This window comes from Catharus ustulatus, chromosome 13 (assembly GCF_009819885.2).
Source record: "Catharus ustulatus isolate bCatUst1 chromosome 13, bCatUst1.pri.v2, whole genome shotgun sequence".
In the NCBI taxonomy this organism is placed as follows: Eukaryota; Metazoa; Chordata; class Aves; order Passeriformes; family Turdidae; genus Catharus; species Catharus ustulatus.
The window spans coordinates 6164706-6186002 of record NC_046233.1 but is presented as its reverse complement, the minus strand read 5'-3'; the positions used below and the strand labels follow the sequence as shown (position 1 = coordinate 6186002).

General features: G+C 42.7%; 1 protein-coding gene across 1 annotated transcript in view; it reads left to right on the top strand.

The window, feature by feature from the left end:
* The window catches only part of SLC25A26 (solute carrier family 25 member 26), an 80521-nt gene that overhangs the window by 37412 nt on the left and 21812 nt on the right, over positions 1-21297 (top strand). The window contains exon 6 of the mRNA XM_033071211.2: positions 17986-18030. Within this exon, the coding sequence (XP_032927102.1) occupies positions 17986-18030 (45 nt within the window). The remainder of the gene's footprint in view (positions 1-17985; positions 18031-21297) is intronic.

The window sequence follows — 21297 nt, the reverse complement described above, 5'->3', positions numbered from 1 at the left end:
TGGTTTAGTTTTATCCTGGAGCATTTGGGTTCCATGGAAAATCTCTGGTATGTGTGTACATACACCCCTGTAAGAGGAAAGCTGAGATCTTGCAGCTATTAAAGATGTTTGTGCTGCAGTGTCAGGATCTGACCTTTTGCCATCCTGACAGAGGGCTCAACAACAAACCTGGATCACGTACTTGCTGTTTTAGGCTTCAAAACCAAACTGGGAATTTGCAGACATAATATGAATATTCCATGTGTTGCTGGTGAATAAGATCCACAGGTGAGATGTATTATTAAAGAAAATGCTTATCCAGAAGATTTTTTTTCCTCCAGGGAATTTATGCTGCTGAATGCAGCAGTAATTGTGAACAGAAGGGAGCTGTGTTCTCAGGTGGACTTCATGTGTGTTCTCACTGCACATCTGAGCTGGCACATTGTGTTTGGGTCCTTCAGCCACTGCTGTAATATGAATAATCCACAGAAACCTGATCAAAAGCAAAGCCTTACTGTTAACTGACTGTCCTCTCAGCAAAAGGTCATCTTTGAGCTGATGACCTTCTAGTCCAATGGACAAGATGAAGGGCTACCATTTTTCCCAGATGTCAGATCCAGAGAGATTGAGTGCTTTGCCTGAGGTTATGCTGTGAACTTCCTATGCAGTTGGGGAATTCTCCTCCTTGCCAGAGCAGTTTCAGAAATGAAAGACCATCCTGCTGCCTCACTTAAGGGTTTTTGTTGTGGACTGGCAGTTGAGCACACACGTGGCATTTGGCAGGGCGCTGAGGGTGAAGCTGTCACACTGGCTGACTCTGCTAATGATCTCCTCTGAAATTCAGCCTAATGTGTGGGGACTTCTCTCCTGTCCACTTTTGAGCCCCAGAATAACAAAGCCCTGTAGCTCAGGCTCCTGCCCCACAGCATGCCTCACACTACACAGGCTTGCACAGACTCTTAGGGCTGTTCTTGTTTCCCACAATTTTCTGCGTGTTTGTCTCTAAACGAACCATGAAATGATTCAGTGCCCGCATGTGGTTTTAATAACACGCCTATGTGGGCAAATGAGAAAATACAGAATGTTTCACTGGAAGTTTCCAGCACACACCATGGGTTAAAATTGAAGCAGGTTTGTAGTACAGTGTTGTCAGAGTTGGTTAATTACTTTGGGTTAGATGATATTTTAGATGATATTTTCTCTCTAACCTTGTAACAACTGTTGAGTGCTGGAATACTACGCTTAATTAAGGGCAGATTTGGAGCAATAATCTCCAGCTTGATCTTAACTGGGATCTGATTGTTTTTCTGGGAAGTTTGTGTCATGTTGTTGGTTTTTCGGCTTTTCTGTTTGGCTGCTGTTGTTGATGGTTGTTGGGGGTTTTGGCTTTTTCAGAGAGAGAAAGAAAGAAAGGAAGTGCAGCAAGTAGTTTTCTATTTGTGTTTAGCTGAGAGTTATGTCAAGGGCTTGTGCTTGCACTACAACTGTTGTACATCCATCATGGATACAGGTGGTCTTTATCAGATTTTCAAACTCTGCTTTTCTGTTCTCTTTTCCCACCTCAGACATATTCATCTCTGATGTTCCCTCTTCCAGGCTTTACTGAAGGGAGATTTCCATCCCACTGCCCTGAGATCAGAAGAAATTTGTTGCCATCAGATGACAGAATCTCTCAGACTATTCTGAATCTATGTTTTCTTTAGCTCCCAGACTTGAAGGGTTAATGTTGGTTTAGACTTAAACAGCTTTTTCTAACAATCTGACTTAGGCTTGCTGATGAAAAGCACAGTGAGAATTGCCTTTGGCAGTCTTTGATGTCCTTGTGCTGGAAAGTGGGGGGAAGAGCAATGGAAAAGCCACAGGAAGGTAAAATGATAAATAAAGACAAGTGCTTGAAAATTTTCTGCAAGCAGAAGAAGAAAAATCTGTTCCTATGCCCATGATGAGGAGGTGAAGAAGTAATGACTTAAATTGCTCTGGGGAACTATCCAACAAAGCAGCACCTGAGCTGATCATGTGTGCAGCCCATCCATCAGGAGAGGCTGGTAGTGCAGGTTAGACTGGCTGGGAGCTGGCCCTGCCCTTGCTCAGTGGCCTTCAGATCTTATTTTCTCTATCAGACTGTAATTCCTGTGAAAAGCAGGTGCAGTTGTAAGAGAAAAAGAAATGCCAGGAGCAGAGCAATTCCTCTGACAGCTGTACTTTAGGTGTTGTGTAGAATAAGAGACTTAGGTAAAACAGATGGATAAAGCTTTAGAGTTTGTTAAATTCCATTTCTCCAATTGTATTATTGGGAGAGTTGTTTTTTCTCTGGGAGGTTTTTTCACTGTCTTCAGTGTCAAAGTCTCTGAGTGCAGAGCCCCCTGAGCTTGGTGCACAGGTGTGTAGATAAGGTGTGCTGGGCTGCCTTGGTTTCTTCTCAGTCATCTTGGAGCACCAAACTTGCTTGCAAAGAGGAGCTACAAGAGTGTAGGTCTGCTGGAAGCTCTGCTCAGTGTAGAGGTTAGAAATGACAGCACAAAAACTGTGGCAAAATTTGCTGCAAATCCTGCAACCTGTATGTAGCTGACTTTTTAAAACTTACAAAAAGTACTCTTGGCCCAGAATTTCAAACCATACAGGCATATAAGCTGGGAAGGCTATGTGGGACGTGTTTTGGGGTACAGAAGGTTTCAGGAACCTGAAGAAGAGCAGTTCCCACAGCTGTCCCTGCTTTCTGCTTCTGTGCAAGTGGATCCAACCCCAGGCACTTTGTGGGACTTCTCACAAAGCAAGGGCTCTAGCATCCAGGCAAATACTTGCATGTTCCAGAAGGGAAATGCACTTCTGTGAGGCACAAACATCCCAGGGTGCTGCAGATGATAACACCTGTGTGCAGTTATTTTATCTCTGGGCTCATCGGGCTTTAGGAGCAGAGCCATATCTTAAAGGAGCTGTCACAGCAATCCTTGTTTGCCCCCAAGGTGTCTCCTGGAGTGCTCCTGCAGGTAATTAATCACCTAATAAAACACACTCTTTGACAGCAGGTGGAATTTGGAAATTAATTTGCACCCTTTAAATGAGGCTTCTAAAACTATAATTATCAGGAAAGAGAGAAATGAGCTGTGTCAGGTGTACAAATGATTTATTTAGCAAGAATAAACTGTCACCAAAAGTGGCACTTAGCAGAGTCTGTGCTGCATTTCTTTAGGGTGAATTAAGCTATGACATTTGCCTGTCTTCCCATTTTTGCAGGTTTTGGGGCCAATCTTCAGTTGTTTGGTACCTGTAACAATATTATAGCTGCCTTTCCAACATTGTCTTTCTTTAATATGTGATCTCTTCTTGCTGCCCCATCAATCCCTGCTGGATGTCTTATCCACTGAAGAGCCTCTGGCCTCACCAGAACTTGTGCAGCCCAGCTGGCCATTTGGATTTCTCATTATCTCTCCAAATGGTGGATTTTGTGAGCTGGATGTTGGTAGCAACAGGAAATCGAAAGGAGAGGAAGTTTTAACTTGTTGGCTGGGCTGCATATGGAATAAGTTACCTGGAATAAGAGGAAATCCAAGATATCTGATTCTCTCTCTCTCTTTTTTTTTTTTTAATGATAGATGTTTAAAGATGTAGGTTGTGAGAGAGCAATTTAAAAAAATATCCAGATAAATGTGAGAACGGTAACATTTTAAAATAAAATAGTTTGCAAAAATATTTACCTTCAAAAACACCCTTTAAAAATGTGTTGCCAAAGTGTCTGACTGTGCACCAAAGCATCTGAAAATTTATTTTAGCTGCATGTGCAAAGGCAACATGGGCTTCACTGCAGCCTTCCCTGCAGAATTGCCACTAACAACTGTTCCAGCTCCAGCTGAAATGTATTTGTTGCTGACAGTGTAATTGGCTGGCTTCAAAGGCCATACAGTGCATGTAGTCTGTGGGACATGGAGGAAAATTGTCTCATTATTACATATTAATCTTACATTATTGGTGCATTTATTTCTGAAAAAGCCCAAGAGGATTTCTATTCATGTGTGTCAGTCTGGTTCTCTAATGCACAGCTCCAGGGAAGGGCCCTGCCTCATTATTTCCCCCTTACTTGTTTGCTTGGAGTTGAGTTGACTTGAAAAAAGGGGTGAAGGTGCTCAGCATCACTGGCTTCATTTAGAAGTTCTGCAGGGAAATTTCTTGAGTTGAAACCCCTTGAGAAAAAAATGGAGCAAGGGTGAGATGAGCTCCAGTGCCCTTTGGGTTTCCAGTGAAATCAGTTACAGTGCCCTTCGGATTTACATTTTAGTCGTGTCATTTCCTGCACCAGGAGTGACATCTGCTGTGAAGCACCACAAACAAAACAGGGTGCCATTCAAAAAAAGCCCCTGTGAAGTGATTAGATTGGCAATGCCACGTTGTAGCTGTGAGAGCTGACAGATTGCAAACAACTGAGCGAAAAATACTTGTGATGCTGACTCTTCACTTGGGGGTGTGAGCTGGGATGATGCTCTGTAAAATCCTTTCCATATAAACTAACGTGTTTCTTCTTTTAAGTTTTACCACAAGGTCTTTTTGCTGTATTGCAGAGGTTTTTGGAAGTGCAATTTCCAAAAAAAAAAAAAAAAAAAAAGAAATATTTTTGATGCAAACCAAGTGGCAAAAATTAAGCACTCAGGAATGCAGCTGAAGGGGCAGTCCAACCACCCTGAGCATGTCCTGGTTTGCTTGAAATATGGTTGCCCTTTCCAGGCACTCAATTCATCTTGAGGCCAATTTTAGCAGTGCTCAGTGCAGAAATGGCTGTTATGACATGCCCTGAACCAGCTCTGGTTCAGCTTGTGTAAATTCTACATGTGGGGTGCTTTTGGAGCTGACAGGTGGAATTTTATTGTGATCCTGTTTAACTGTTCTACCACAGTAAAGGCTTTTTGGAATTTATCTTGCTGAGTTGCTCTGTGTTGCAAAGCAAAATGGGAGTTTTTTACTTTTTTGTTGTTTTTAATCAACACATCTTGTAAAGGCTCTTGTTCAGGGTAGGATCTCCCCAGCTGGGCACTCTTCAGCTCGTCTGTGGGCACAAACCATCATGTCAGGGTCTTTTCTGTCTACAGGAAATTTCCAACATAACAGACTGTTTTCACCGTGTCCATCAGCATTTCAGAATAGATTTGGGAACCTCTTTTCCACCCCAGATTAGTTCTGGGTCTGTGACAATAATAATGGAAATTCCATGCCCATGGCAGGGGGATTAGAATGAGATGATCTTTAAGATCACTTCCAACCCAAACTATTCTATGAGTCTGTGATTTCCAGACAAACTCAGGTCATTTACTGGCATCAGGTCAGCTGAGTTTTTAAAACTGCATGTGAGAACACAGAATCTGCACAGTTCTGCAAGTTTCTTAATTCTCTTCATGAGCCCACTACCAGCACATGCTGATACTATTTAAAGAAAGGTGTTAATGGAATTATATCCTTTGATTGAAAGCCACTGTTGATTTTTGCTCTTGTATGAGTTCTGCAGGTTTTGGTTGTTTTGTCTGAAGTGGTCTATTAGCACTTGCCCTGAGATAAAATTTGCTTTTTAAGCGAAGAAAGGATTCTGGCATGAGTCTGAAAATCCCAGGGAAGATAAATGAAAAATGTAATTAAAATGCCTTGAGGTTGAAACATTATGGGAATTGTAATGTATAGCTTGCTAATCTCATTAGAAAGAATCCTGGTTTAAGTCACCTGGTTATATTATATGCTGCTAACACCAGCCTGCTCCTTTTCAGCCCAAAAAGTTACATCATTATACTGTAAAAGGCACTTGCTTTGACATCAGCAATTTGTTGTTAATTTGTTATTAATTTGTTGGTAATTTTTCTTTACTTCACTGCCTGGTGCCCAGTTCCCTGAGTCCAAGTTGCACTGCAGCCTGTGGGACACCATGTCTTTGATCAGGATCAATGTTTTTTTTATTTCAGATGCTGCTTCACAGTTCTGTTGAACTATTTTAGGCAGATACATCTCAGCCAGGCTCAGGGTGAAAGGAGCATTATCAGTGCATTATGGGGACTGTGAGTAGTACCCAGAATAAGGCATCCAGTCCACTCCTGAGGCTGCAGAAACAGTTCTAGAGACCTAAGGGCAGGTTTCCCAAGTAGTTTATACCCTGCTGTCCAGTGGAAAGATAAAATTTCAGGAGATTTCTCATGGCCAGGGAATGCCTGACTATTTCTCCAAGCAACATTTTTGTGTTCAATTTTCTTTCCTCTCCAGTAATGCCTGTTAGCATGAAAATTATTTCACTGCTGACTGCTTCCCAGCTGGAAAAGAATTGGGAAGACTGTGGTTCAAATCATATATATGTAAATCCCATTGATTTTGTCTGTGTACTGCAGTCAAAATCCTGTACCTCCCCACAGACCTTGAGCCATTGCACTGTGAGTTTTGTGGATGTACCTGTGACTGCAGGGAGCTGGCAAATCTGCTGTGATGGGCATTTGACATGGCTGCAAAACCAGTGAGGAAAAGAAATCATCTCAGCCAAACCTTCTGGGTGCAGAATGGCTTTGAATGAGTTGAAGCTGTGAGAGCAGCATTTCCCACCCTGTTCCCTCTGAGGCCATGCTGCAGTGGGCGTGCAGCTCAGCTTTCTCCTTCTGCTGTCAATGTTTTCCACAGGAGGAGGCTTTTTAAAGGCACCAGCAGTGCAGCAGATGCTGTGCTCAGACCTGCTGGCACTGCTGGGGTCTGATCCCACCGTGGGGCCCTGGCAAGGCACTGCTTGGCTGTGATGCTGGAGCTTCCTGGTGGAGTTTTTCCCTTGGCTTGTCCTCTCTTGGGTGTTTGAGATCACTTTGAGCTCCTCACTGTATATCTAAAGTAAGTCACAGCAAAGATTAGACTGTGTTAGCTGGTTTTTCTCATCAGTCACCATGTTGGTTGCAGCCCCAGATTAGCAGAACACTTTGTTCAGGCATCAGTTCTACAAAATACTTTGGCCCAGCTCCAGCTCTGGAAGAGAGAGCTTTTAGATTATTGGGAAGTTGGGAGTGTGTGGAAGAGCATGGAGTTTTGAGAAGTTGTATTTGGTCTTTAACATATTTAAAGCTTAATCCTGTTCCCATTCAGCAATAGTGAAAGCTGTTGTCATGGTTTAACCCCAGCTCATCCCCACATGGTCACCAGTGGGATGAGGGAAGGATTGGAAGAGAGCAATTGAGAAAACTTGTGAGTTGAGATGCAGGCAGTTGAACAGGTAAAGCAAAAGCCAAGCAAAGCAACACAAGGAATTGCTGCACTGCAAGGACAGCAGGTGATCAGCCATCCCCAGGGCAGCAGGGCTCCTTCACTCCTCATGGGGCTTGGCAGACAAGTTCCATTGCTGTGAACATCCCCCCTTCCTCCTTGTTCCCCAGTGTGACACCACATGGTCTGGGATGTCCCTTGGACTGGCTGGGGTCAGCTGTCCCTGCTGTGTGTCCCCTGACTCCCTGTGCACCCCCAGCCCTCTCTGGTGGGGTGGGTTAGGAACAGCAGAGGATTTGTCCCTGTGTGAGCCCTGCCCAGAAATATCAAAAACACCCCTGAGTTATCAACACTGTTTCCAGCACAAACCCAAAACACAGCCCCATCCTGGCTACTGTGAAGAAAATTAGCTCTAGCACAGCTAAGCATGTGCTTAAGTGCTTTGCCAAACGTGGAGGGGATGATTTATACTGGTGAAGTGGAAACTTGGTAGTGTCTACTTTGGTGATCACAGCTCTGAGCAGGATTTCATAGAAGAAGCATGAGCTGCTGTCATGCTCTGCAGTTCAGTTCCCTCAGGCCCTGCTGAGAGCCCAAAGCTACTCCTGGGCTGTGTGAACAGGACTGCAGGATGAGCAAATGGAGAAAATAAGGGTTTGTGTGTGTTGGGATGTTCCAGTTGTTTAGTTGTGTTGCCCACCAAAGCACCCTTGTTCCCCTCAATCTTATTCCCAGGCTTTTGTAGCCTGCCACACTTCCCTCCTGTCCAAGCTGGGTAACCAAGTGTGAGAAATTGTTCTGGTTTAACTTTGTGGTTAAACATTGTGGTTGTGAGAGATTCTCAAGGCAGACAGAAATGAGGTGTCTGTATAAAGTCATGCAAAGGAGCTCAAAGGCTTATGATGAAAGCATCTTCTCCATAACTGGATTAAAACAAATCACTGAGAGCTGCAGCTTTTATTTCCAGTTCTTACAGCAGTGGTACCACTGTACAAGGAGGGTTTAGGCTCCTTTGAGGCAGCCTGCAGAGGTTCCTGAGAGCAAACCCCCTTTCTGTGCAGAGATTTGTGTGTGCAGCTCACTGAAGGTTTTCCCAGCTTGCTGCCAGGCAGGAAGCTGGGGGATGCAGCAGTGAGACAGCTTTCCCAGGGGCTGCATTGCCATGGACCAGGCTGCACCTCCACACCTGGGAGGGCAGAGAGTCCCAGGTGGCCCAGCAGTGTCCAGCCCAACATCCTCCAGCTGCTACCTTGGGCTGGGGGTGGAAGAAATGCTCCATTAGGAGCAGAGTAACTCTCCAGCTGCATCAGCAGGGAGGTCTGCTGGGTCCAGGGGGCTTCCTGTTTAAGTAGTTACAGAGTCTGCAGAATTGGTTAAACTGTCAGAAAAGAATAATAGAGGGTAAAAAAATAAAAATAATAAAGGAACCATCCTTCCTGTATCTGTACGTGCATTGTCTGACTGCTCCTTTGGGATCAGCCAAACGCTGGCTGGGATTTTTCAGTTCACTCTAATGAGTTTTAGATTAGGTCTCTTGCAATGCAGAATCAGATTAAAGTTTGTGGAATTGTAGCTGCAGTTCAGGAAAGTTTTAATATGTAAAAGCTAAGGGAAATCTTTGCCATAATGTAGTAGGTCATTTCTCTTCTGCAAGATCGTGTCCTGTGCTGGGGCAAAAGCAGTGCAGCTGTTTATTAAAACAACTGGGAATGGCACCCACAGGAGGAAACTCAGCAAAACCCCATTTTGTGAGATACAGAATTCTGACTCTGAAGTAAAATACCTTTACATGAACGGTATTTCCTAAATTTGATGTTAGTCTGCATTCTTTCTCTCTGCCACATGATGGAGATAATGATGTAAGATACATGAACAGTACTGCACTGGCTTTACACTTCAGGGAAAGAAGTTTCAGCTTGGTTTATAGTAGTTATTCCATTAATGTTGGTTTTGCATTAGCATTGATGGAATAGTTTTCTTTATAGTATCCATGAAATGTTTTGTTTAAAACAATGTTTACTTACTTGTTCTTTTTGGTACAGTTTGGGGTTTTTTTTCCTCCACAAAGGCAAAGAAGCAGGAATATCCTTACCAAATAAACAGGGGGAGCAATGCAGCAAAATTCCAAAATCTTTATTTGGTAAAACATTCCAAAGAACTTGGTTAGCTTACATTAACTGTATTGGGACTTAAATTGTACTTACAAGTTAATGGTTTGGGCTCAGATATGAGCGAGGCTGTTGTGTATGTCCTGTAAAAACAAGGAATTTGCAGTAGTTCCTGTTAAGTTTTTAAAAAGGACATCCTAGAACCTGCTCTAGTGGGGTCTGTGCATCCTGGGAAGGACATGGTAGAATTCAGATTAGTTGATCTTTATGTTGTACTGTGTAACCTTTGCATCCACCCTCTCCTCTTTTCTCATCTGCAGCATCAGTCCTGACCCAGAAGCTGTCAGAACCTCATGTGCAAAATTCCCAGAAAATTCAGTGGCCTTTGGATCAGGCCAATATGCAGAGATGGATTTCCTCTTGGAAATTTTTTTACTGATACTCAGACAACTCCTGGCAAGATATGTATGTGATTTTTATGGTGTGAGCTGCTGTGTTATATTTGTAATCTTAATGTAGTAACAAGACATTTGTAACAAAACTGGTATAGGTTGAGATATATCCAGGATGGGAGAAACACATGTGTCTTCCCTGTCTGGTTGGATTTTTTTTTTTTTCTTTTTTCTTGTGGCTGTTACTCTGAGGACAAGAGTTCTTTTGCTGATGTCAGTGCAATTACAGCTGCACTGTTTTCCAGTTTTTTGGACTGAATATTTGCTGGATGAAGCAATACTCTCACTCCTCTCCACAGATCCACCTGCCTTGTGAATCAAGCATGCTGTCTTTGATTCCTGGGCTCAGTTTTGGGGCCCTCACTACAAAAAAAGACATTGAGGGGCTGTAGCATGTCCAGAGAAGGGAATGGAGCTGGGGAAGGGTCTGGAGCACCAGGAGGGGCTGAGGGAGCTGGAGAGGCTCAGGTGGGACCTTCTCACCCTCCACAGCTCCCTGAAAGGAGCAGCCAGGCTGGGATCAGTCTCTTCTCCCAGGTTACAAGTGCCAGGGTGGGGATAAAAGGCCTCAAGCTGCACCAGGGGAGGTCCAGGTTGGACAACAGGAAAAATTTCTTCACTAGAAAAGTTGTCCAGCATTGGAAGAGGCTGCCCAGGGAAGTGGCTGAGTTGCCATCTCTGGGGGGATTTAAAAGCCACATAGATGTGGCACATGGGGATGTGCTTTAGTGCTTGGCAGTGCTGGGTTAACAGTTGGACTCACTGAGCATAAAGGTCTTTTCCAACCTAAATGATTCTGTGGTTCTGTAAATCTATTCTGCTTGTTTAATTCCTTGTGCTCAGGTCCTTATATAACCTGCAAAAATTCTTACTTGAGGAATTGTTCAACTCTGATAGTACAAATCCATCAGCCCAGTGTCCACTAGTGAATGGTTTTCTCTTTGATTAGAGTTCCAAGTTTGTATTTAGAGACTATTCCTTGAAAGGTACCTTTCACAAGGCATTTTAAAAATTATATTTGCATTTAAAATGCCCCATGTACTTGAAATGCTCTCAGAGCCAGAGAGCTGAGGTGCTGCCCAGCAGTGTGTGTGTGCACCCACGGGCTGATGTCACAGCTCCTCCAAATGTTGGGAGGCTTCTTCCAGAAATGCTGCCCTCCATGCTGCTGTTTCTTTCATGAGAACAAAGATTAGTCCTTCATGGTCCTAAACTCAATGCATGTGCATGACTTAGAGGCATTACCTACCAATAAATAGGAGATTAGCTGCGGCTTGTGCATTTCCTGATCAGTTCAGGTTTTTTCAGATGGCTCGTTGTTATCCCGTTTCCTTTAACGATGGGACACTTTAATGAGTTTGCCATCTGACATACATCTGCTTCCTGTTAAACAATACCTTCATTCTTCTGGAGCTGCTAAACTCATCTTTTATCCTGTAAGATTTTTATCTGCACCCTGAAAACAGCATGTACGAATCAGTGTCAGCATATTCATTTACTTGCTGAGAGGTTTTTTATTAATATGTTGTTAAAAATGAATAGCAAATGGACATCTCCTTTAATGCTGGTTTGTTGGAAAATGGGAGAACATGGATATTATTTGTGTAATTAGGGGCTGGTCAGTCCAGCTCATGTTTGAAATCCAATAAAATCGACTTTTGTGGCTGACATTATACAATCTCTAATAGTTATTCTGTTCTCCCAGCAGAGTAAGAAGGGGTTGGGGGTGGGATTTGAGGCTGTTAATGTTGTTCCTTTGAGGAAAGAGCCTTCAATAGCTCTATGATGGTCTGTCTCACGCGTGTGCAAAGTTAGGGCTCTGTGATCATCAGCATCCCTTAAATCAATCCAGCCCGCATTGAGTTTGTGCATCTGCCTCAGTGCCTCTCTTCTTGCCATGTTTTGGAAACATGCAGTCGTGCTGGATCTCTGACTATGCCTTTCCCCTTCACTGGTCAATACTGCCTCCACAGAAAACACATTTTTTCCTTCATTTTTCTTTGCTTTTTTAATCACAAACCTTTTTCTCACGGAGGGAAAACTGAATTTTCCTTTTACTTATCTTTACTACATAATATGCCATCTAAGTTGCTTTTATAATGAGTGTGTGGTGCTATTTAAGAGGAGATGTGGATGTGAAGTTCTGCCACACAGGTCCAAAGGACATCTGTGAGAATGGCTTGTAACCAAATTAAGCAACCCTGTGGGGCACATAATGTTTTGTCTAGGAAAGGAATTTAGTTCCAACCATTCACATATGCCAGGTGACAAGTGGAAATACTTTGGGGTTAGAGCTGGGGAAATGGAGGAAGCAAGGTGCAAATATTTATTTGAGAGTTAGCAGATGCCTGAACCAGAAAAATGACTGTAATTCAGGAATTTTGTATTTATTCCCACTTTTAACTTGCAGTTTTCTCCCAGCTCACACAGGGTTAATGCTATTTGCTTCAAAATGAGGGAATTGCTGATTACTTCAGGTGGCTGCTGGTGCATGATCTGAAACCTTTGTTTTAATTATACTCTTGGCATTGTTGAGATTGATGTTTCTACCACCCTAAATGCCATTCCTTTGCCTCTGGCAGTGCTGCAGAGCCTGCTCAACACTGAAGGGCTGTGAAAAGTTGTTTGTTGCAAATGCAGCTTGACAGTTTTCCCTGGGATGGCTGAGCTTCCCATGGGGTTCCAGCTCCCTGGCTTGGTGCAGTCCTACAGGAAGGTGCTGTGTGAGCCTGGTCCTTCCCTGTTTTCCTTAAGGAGTGAAGCCAAGAGCTCTTCCCTGGTCATTGCTATGCCAGCGGTGTTAAACTTGTCTGAAAAGCTTTGTTTGTTTTTGCATCAGTGTTTATTAACAAAGCCCTCCATAATTTGTTTAACATATAAACTTGTCTGTATTTTCACCACTCTCCCAACCTTCCATCTCACAGAGCTGCAGGAACATGGCTGTTGGCTTTGACAGGCTTTCATTCATGTTAAGATTACAAATTACCTTCATGTAATTCAGTTCCTTGTGCAGTTTACAGTCTTTCAAGTAAGGCCTGGGAGACAATATTAACTGAAGCTTTGCAAGAAAATAAGTCTATTTTGTCAGCTTTAGGATATCCCATCGATGATGGGTCTTAAATACCTTCAGCTTCAGTCAGTGGAAAAGCTGTGAAACCTCCAAATCTTCTTGATGGTGGCTATTGCTATGACCTCTGAGGTGACCAGGGGCCAGGCTTGCCTCATTTCATGCTGTCTCTTCAAAGCCCATCCTGGGCAAAGTATATTTATAGCTGGAACATCAGTTTGTCGTAATCCAGATGGATTGGGCAAGTGTGTGAAGAATTTCAGGAGGGCAAGACACCAAACCAAATTTGCTGGGATTATTAGCAGGGATGTTTAACTCCAGTGGGCTGATGGGGTTGTTTTATTCTGCTTTAACTGAAGCTATTCAAAACCCTTTCTATCCTTTTTAAAGAAGCTAGAAAAAAAGGGATTGTGAAAGGGACTTAGGTCAAAGGAAGATTGTTCTCCTGAAATTTGTTGTGTATGTATCCTTAGAAAACAGTACATTTTTGCTATTTAGAAGTGGGTGATTAGACTTTTCTTTGCAATTACAAAGGAGAAGGCACAGTTTGGCACAGCAGCTCAGTACTCCTCATAAACACACACCTGGACAGTGATGGCCCCTCTGTCCTTGTCACAGTGAGTGCAGCTGACAGGTTGGGTGCAAGTTTGAGATCTGCCCTGTGAGGATGAAAGAGGTTCTCCCTGAAGTGAGCAGCTGTTCTTGCTGCTGGCCTTTGTGACATTTATACTCTCAAAATCCTCTTCTGAAGTGTTTGCTTTTCTCCCATTGCTGTCAATGCAGGGAGCAGTGGGGGTGTGGGCTGAGAGCAGTTTCTGGGTTGGAGATGCATTTTCAGGGACACTGAGAAAGTTCTTACAAGGTGAGCCTGTTCCTCCTCTGGCTGTTTATTCCAATCGCTCCTCCAGTATTTACTCTAACATTTGTAAAAACAGATAAGTCTTCTGGAGAGCAAAGCCTGCTGAACTGGGGACAGGGAAAACCTGAATAAACAAACATGTGCCACAGATTAGTAAGAACATCTGTAGGTTTTATATTGTTTTGAGAACACATACCACAGTTTTTCATTTCTTAAGCTTTTTTAGTTTCTCCCTTTCTTTCTGTCTTTCTCTTTTCTTCTTTTTAAATATATTGGTAATAAAGGTTGGAGGTAGAAAGCACAGCTGGACTCTGCATGACATGCCACTGTTTAATTTCTAGCTCAGAGGATGAGAAGAAGAGTAGTTTTATTGTATCCTAGAAGAGAATAAAGCCACATGCAAATTCCAGCCATGGACATCTGTTTCCTCTTTGTGTGAAAGAATTCTCATATTTGGAAGGGAATCCCAGTTCTGAAGGGGCTGATGAGGTTTTGGCTTTTTTCTTTTGGTTCTTTCCCCCATTCTTTGCCACTCCTTCAGCTTGCTGCCCCAGCTCTGGCTGCTGTTTTCCCCAGGACAATCATCAGATATCAAATGGGTCAATTCTGAGATCAAGTGTTGTGTTGTAGTTACAAAGAGCATTATTAAGTTCCTCCTTAAATTTCTTTTATTTAATTAATCAGTATTTGGTGGGAGGACTTTTGCTCTGTCATCAATCTTCAGTACTTACAGGTCGGTATTTTTCTTTAGAAGCAAGATGTGTCTATCTGCTGCTCTGGTGGGGAAGTGCAGCTATTTCTAAAAGCAACTTATTAAACATAATAATTTTAAATACTTTGTATCAGGGGAATTAAGTAGATGTGTAGAAATATGCATCTGCAAAGTTCATTACCTTAAGTTAGGCATCAGGTGCTAAGGACTACAGGGACCAGAGTAAATGATAATTTCACTAACCTATAAAACATTTTAGAATAATTATTTGCAGCTGTCTGGGGGCTTTAAATTTGCCTTTTGTGTGTGTTTAAGGGTTGACTCTGATGAACAAACAGCATAGTTATATAACATTAGGCCAGACATGAGAACTGGTACTCTCTGTCTATTTTATATTCATGTCGAATGAGAGGTTGGTGGAGCTTGCCAGGGTTTCATATTTGCTGGCAGCAAGTTACCCACATGTGTGCACCACATTTTTATTGTTGCCTTAGCCTATTTCAGGCAGAAATATCTCTGCCTAACAGGGTGTGATTCTGTTCATTGCTGAAGAGCTTTTCTTTCAAGAAGCAAAATACGAAGAGGAATTAAATGCTGTAAGTGTTCAAATTAAGAAGCATCCCTGGACTGCAAGATTCTGTCCTGTCTGCTGTGGAGGAAGAATGAAGGGCAGTAAGCCATCTAAAGGCTTTTTCATGGTCAGATGAGCTACCCTCACAGAGCTATTTCTTTTTGCATATATTAATGCTCCTTTTGGGTGTGGGCTGTTTAGTCTGGTCTCTTAGGGAGACAAGGCTTATGCAAGCAGGGTGTTTGCACACATGGACACACAGCAGCCTGCACAGCCCTTCCACATCTTGACCACAGAAATGTGCAAAGATTAACAGCAACTCTGATAACTTTCTTGAAAATATGTGTGTGAGGGGAAAATAAAGGTGATTAAGGGGTTTGAGGGAAGGCTTTCAATAGGAGCTGAATTTTCAACAGGGACTGTGGAATAGATCTCAAAAAGAAATGTGATGGAGGTCCCTGTCGTGGGGAGGTTGCTGAAGGCAGCTTGGAAATGATTTGGCTTCAGGGAATCTGATGACAAAACCCAAATCCGCAGGAAGACAGATTCCCTTTCATTCCAATACCCATGAAATTGGAGTGTGGGTTTTGTTTATAAGTCAGGATGTCAGACAGGATCCAGTGGGTGACTGCAGTAAATGTAGGACGTCTTCTTAGGATCTTAGTGCAGCAAAGATGCTGCTGCTCTGCTGGGTAATGGTGGTGCTTCCTATGTGGATTGGATTTTGCAAATTTTTAAACTCCAGTAAAGTGTGACTTATCAATGTTTAGACCTTGTCCTAGGGAGGAGGGAGCTCAGTGGCTGTGCACATCCAAAATCTTCCTGGGCTGCATCCCATGGGGCACGTGGGGAAAAGGGAAACCCAAAATCCCCAAACAGCCTGGGCTGCCCCTGAGCAGGACACAGAAAGCAAACACCACTAACACAGAAAATCAAGCAGCACTTGTGAACAAGTTTCCCCTTTGATTGAAATGCTTCTAGCCAGGCGATATAAAGGGGATTATGTCACAAGCTTCCCTTGTTGTCTTATTAACAGCTGCTTAATTTTACCACTCATTCACGAGCATAAAAAGGCAAAACTTGGAGCTGTATTTGAAAGCTTGTTTTGTTTGGTGTACAGCTGGATACAGAGCTTTTCCTTCTCTCTTTTTAAATAAATTTGAAGCAAATGTATTGGTTATTGTTACTTATTCTTCCCTATTTTTTTGGCCTAGATAATAGAAGATTATGTTGCTTTGTGTTTTACATTGCAAAGAAATAATTCCATATAATTTCAGTTCAACAGTGCTGCAGTAGCATGTGGGTGTGTATATATATATTCTCATAAATATATCACCACACATTACTGTCAAAGAGCTGGGCTTTTTCACCCAGCATTAAAAATGAAATTTAATTGCTACAGTAGAGTTTCAAGACCCTGATAAATAAGAGCCATGTCTGACCTTTATTGTGGAGCTCTGAGATGCCACCAGGGATACTGCTCGTTGTCCAAGATGACAAACTTCCTCTGAGATTTCAGTTTGTCAGCTCAATGTACAGCAGTGACATTGATTTCTTCTCACTGCCATTTCCTGCCTGAGTAGATAACAAATTTTCTGTGACAGGTGTCTGTCAAGTTTAGTTTTGCCTGGCAGATTAACTTAATAGACTCATTTATTAATCATTACTTGCAGCACAGGGAAGCAGACAATACTCTGACTCCTGTGATGTTGAATGGATGTTCCAGTTCAGATTCCTTTGTGTAGCTTGAATTTGGGTTTAATAAGCCGTTCATATCTCTAGTGAACATTTAGTGAACGTTTTTAGTCACTCAGAGCAAAGATACCTGCATTAAAAAGGCATGATCCATTTTGAGTATCTGTTCCTGTTCATGGTGAAAGATGCATAAGTACTTTCTGAGACTAAATAATTTGATACGTGAACTGCCAAATCAGCCTAAACAAGGGGGGGAATTAAGAAAGATAAAAGTAGAAAAAATAGGTAGTTGGAGGAAGATTTGAGCCTGGGGTTGACTGGCTAACAACGTGGAGGAGATAATCAGCTTTAGGAGGGGGCAAAGCAGACCTGCAGATACAGATCCTAGGACAGGCAGTGCTGTGCTGGAAACCCTTTTCTCTGAGGTACCTGGAGACAGATATTCAGCCTGGACATAGCAAAGGCAGAGTGGGTACCAGAGGCTGGTGTTAAAGCTTCTGTGAGTGGTGAAGAACAAGGAAGAATTTAGTGGAGGGCTTTGAGGAGGAAGAAATACAACAGAATGCATAACCTTGGACAGTGATGTGTCCTGTTGCAAAGCATTTCAGTGTGCTCACAATGCAAACTGACTGGTGAGCTGAGGTGTTTATCAGGCAGGGTCTGTGAAGGACATGGAGATGCACAGCAGTGCTGGGACAGTGCAGCAGGAATGAACCCAGACAGAGGTACAGGCTGTGGCTGGACAGAAGAACCCTGTGTTCCAGGCAGCAAGGACAGAGCCACCAAGCTTCTCCCTCTTAGTGGGGTTGTGGTAGCTCTCACAACCTGCTTTTAATTCTCAAGGGAGCTGGCTCATTCCCATGAGACATGTTCAGGGACATTTTTTCAGCTGATGCCCAACTGCAGAGCCCAGGTTGCAGCACAACAGCTCAGCATCTGTGAGTCTGCAGTGCTGAAGATGTGTTCGCCAAGCTGTGTTCCTGGCCTTGGGAACGTGTTTCTTGAACCATCCTTATGGCTTTCTTGGCTGACTGTCAAACCAAGAATGTCCCTGCACTAGATCACACTGCTTATTGCTCTTCTAGGCCACCCTGGTAACAATACATTAACCTCTCAGCAGGGAATGTGATAAACAAAGTAAAACTGCTTTAGTGAAACCAGTCATTTAATGGCAGCATACATAAAGTGTCCGTAAAGATTTGTAAGTGTAATAAGCTGCAGTTCACTGAGAGAACAATAACTGTTCCTAATTTAGCCAACTGAGGAACATGCTTACCCAATTTACTTTTGTAACATTATGTTGTTCTTTTTTTTTTTTTTTCTTTTCCCACCTCTCCAGATTCCTTTCTCTCTGGTACAGTTTCCCCTCTGGGAGTCCTTAAAGGTAAGTTCTCTTTAGTGATGGAAATGTAAGTTATACATTTTGCAAAGGCTTTCCATGGTAACTTATCTAACTCCATCATTGCAATTATGGGTATGTTCAAGAATCAGTAATTATGTGCTAATCTACCTGTGCATGTGAAGATCATATTCCTGAATATCTGAAAAATAACAGAGAATATCTAACCCCTGATCTGTGGCATTCAGGCTAGATTTTACTCCCAGCATGCCAGAAATTTTATCTTTGTCTCTAACTTTTTTATTGCTTAAGAAGAGTGGGAACCACCTTATGTGGTGTGATTTCTTTTTTTTTTTTTTTTTAATCTCATTTTGATTTTTTAGTGTTTTGTTCTTCATGGTAAAAGGAAATTGCAAATGAGAAAACTGTTTCAGCCTGGGTTTTATAAACATCACTGAAAAGATATTTTGATTTGCTACATGTATGTTATTTTGAGGTCATGTAAAGAAGGTGTCAATGGATGATGTTTTAGCAGTGCAGTTGTTTGGAATGATATGTTGTTCTCCCACCAGCAGCTGGTTACTCTGTTTGCCATGGTCAGAGCCAGGATCTAGATTTTTGAGTAGAGGGTTGGATTTGAAGGTGTAGTTTCTCTATCCCTCTGTATTTTCTTGAACTCACTACAAAAGATGAAAGGAAGGGTTTTTCAAGTCCGTGGAGGTCATGGGGTGGAAGTACAGAGAATTATTGCAGATAATTAAAAGCATTGCAGCAAAACATCTTTATAAGAGAGGAGCTGGAGAGTAGGAGAAGGAGTGCTGGACTTCTGAGCAAGCTCAGCACAGAGACCCAACCTGGGTCCTTGTGGGTTGGACTGGGACAAGTTTGTCCTTTTACTGTGTGTCTGTAGCTGGGGCTGTTTGGCAGGGACAAGCCACAGTGGGAATATTTGCATGCAGAGGCTTCAGGGAGTTTGATTTAAAGGTGAATCCAGAGGCAGGAGGAGCATGGAAATCACCAAGAGCTTTTGCAGAGCTGAGCTGTGTCCGTGGAGGATTCTGTGGGTACTTCATGAGCTCAACCTGCTGTGGGGTCTGGGTGTCATCCCCCTGCCCAGGGGAGCTTGGGCTGCCTTATTAGGACTCTGTTTCCCTGCCAGTGTCCAGGAATGGCTTTCTGTAAACTCTGCAGCACTGGTACTGGCCCAACCTGCTAATGGTTAGTGTTAGGGAGCAAGAGGTAGCAATGCTTAAAGGGAACAAGTGTGGTGTTCATGCCAAAACCACATAAACCAGCAGCATTGTGTAGCTGTTTGCAGAATGTAAAGTTGTTTTAACTAATGTCCACGTAGCTGTGACAGTAAAATGTATTGTTTATATTACAGGCTTTAAAGAAGACAGTTTGAATTTAGCTAACTGCAGGAGTGAGTCACTCAGGATGAGGCATCATGTTTAATCTAAAGAGGTCAGTGTAGATCTGAAGAGAAACAAAACTCCTGTCAGTTTGTTCCACAAACCTGTTGCATTATGTTCTTCTGATGTGGAGTCAGGAGTAGAAAGCTGCAGAAATCAGTCTGGCATTCTCAGTCCCTTTGGCTCAGCACAGGGAGAGAGCTCAGGGCTTGTCATATCAAAGCCAGGCAGTGAAAGCAGAATACATTTTGTTTATCTAAGGGAAGCTCTTAAAAAATTGTCCTGACAGTATAACAAAGGACAAAAATCATTATGGTCCCATCAAGAGGATGGATGTGGCCAGTAGCATCACTGGGAGTGTGGCTGAGGGTGTAGGGCATGAAGGGAGCATGAACAGACAGTAATTACTAAGAAATAGAAATGCAAAGGACAAGAGAAAAATGGCACAAAGCCTGAACAGAAAAGAGTTATTGAGATGATGCCTGAGGGACTATTCTGCACTGTATTAATAGGATTACTTGAGAAAGTAACTGTGAGAGCAGTTGTGTATGATGTGTGTGGGCCATCCCACTGAGGAGAACAGAACAAGTGCTGTGGCTGTGTCATTTTTAAAACCATTAGTACAAAGTTACATAAGCTGATGGGAGATAGACTCAGTCTTATGATTCCCTGAACAAGCTAATCACCATAAAAATGAGGAAAACCATTCCACTGTGAAAGGACAGTTAGAGAGGCACATGGAAGAAGAAGAGTTTCTTTTTCCTTCACATATGTGCTGCAGCTAGCAGCAGGGTGTTAAGCTTAAAGAAGCCTAATAAAGGCTTGTCATTGGTGGTAGATGGTGTGTTTCTATATCCCATTTTATCTGTCTGCTTTACTCCAAGCTGCTCTGGTTATTCCTTATGCTTTAGTCACAGAGTTCTCATGCAGTTTTCTCCTGTCTGTGAATGCACCAGCTGTCCCCTGTGAGAGCAAACCTGCATGCCATGCACTGAACTATGTTCAAAGAAGGGAGAACATTGTACAGATTACTGAACTATAGGGTTACAGTGGCTGTGGGTGCTGCCAAAGGGAGGATTGCAGTGATTAGCAAGAAACAAATGCTGCTTCAAATACAAATCTTACTGATAGTGACTCAGGTGAACACACAGTTTAGGAACAGGTAATAGCCTCCTTTCTTATTTATTTACTATTGTTTTTTGAGTCATGGTGAACTTATGGTGCTTTTAATTTAAAAAAAAAAGGTCTTTTTTAAGTTTAGGTAGCTTCCACTGCTGTAAGGTGTGCTTAATGTCCTTTTACTTCCCAGTTCTCCATTTTTCCATATTTTGTTTGAGGCACAGATTATTGCTGTAAACCAAAAGAGAGAAGGAAACTGCTGTGGTGTATCAGATTTCAGGACCTTGTAATTCCCAACTAGTAGTGTAGCTCTTTCCTGTCTCTTTAGTCCAAACCTTACAGGTAAAACAGTTTTGAATTCTTCTCAGAGTTCAGGGAAAGGAAGGATATTACAAATTGTATTCACTTTCTGCTATACCAACCCTCAGAAGAGCACCACGGTTGAATATTACTGGGACAGTTTGATCAGGTTTAGGTTCTTTCATGTGGGGTTAATGCCTCTGATCCCATCTCAAAGCCAGGTGGCCCTGAAGAAAGGCAGCAGAGCATGGATGTGGTGTGCTTCCCAAATACCAGCCAAGCACAGAGCCTTCCATATTAGTTCAGGTTTTAGAATTAATGTTGTAAGAGACAGTCCCCTTGTATGCTGCCCTGGAATTTCCAGGGTGCCTCAGTAAGTTGCTTTGGAAACACTATATGTGTGTTCCTTGCTGTGGGAATTTCACATTGTGGGCTGTGTATTTGGCATGAAATTGCTGTGGGTTAACAGAGCCTGGTGCAG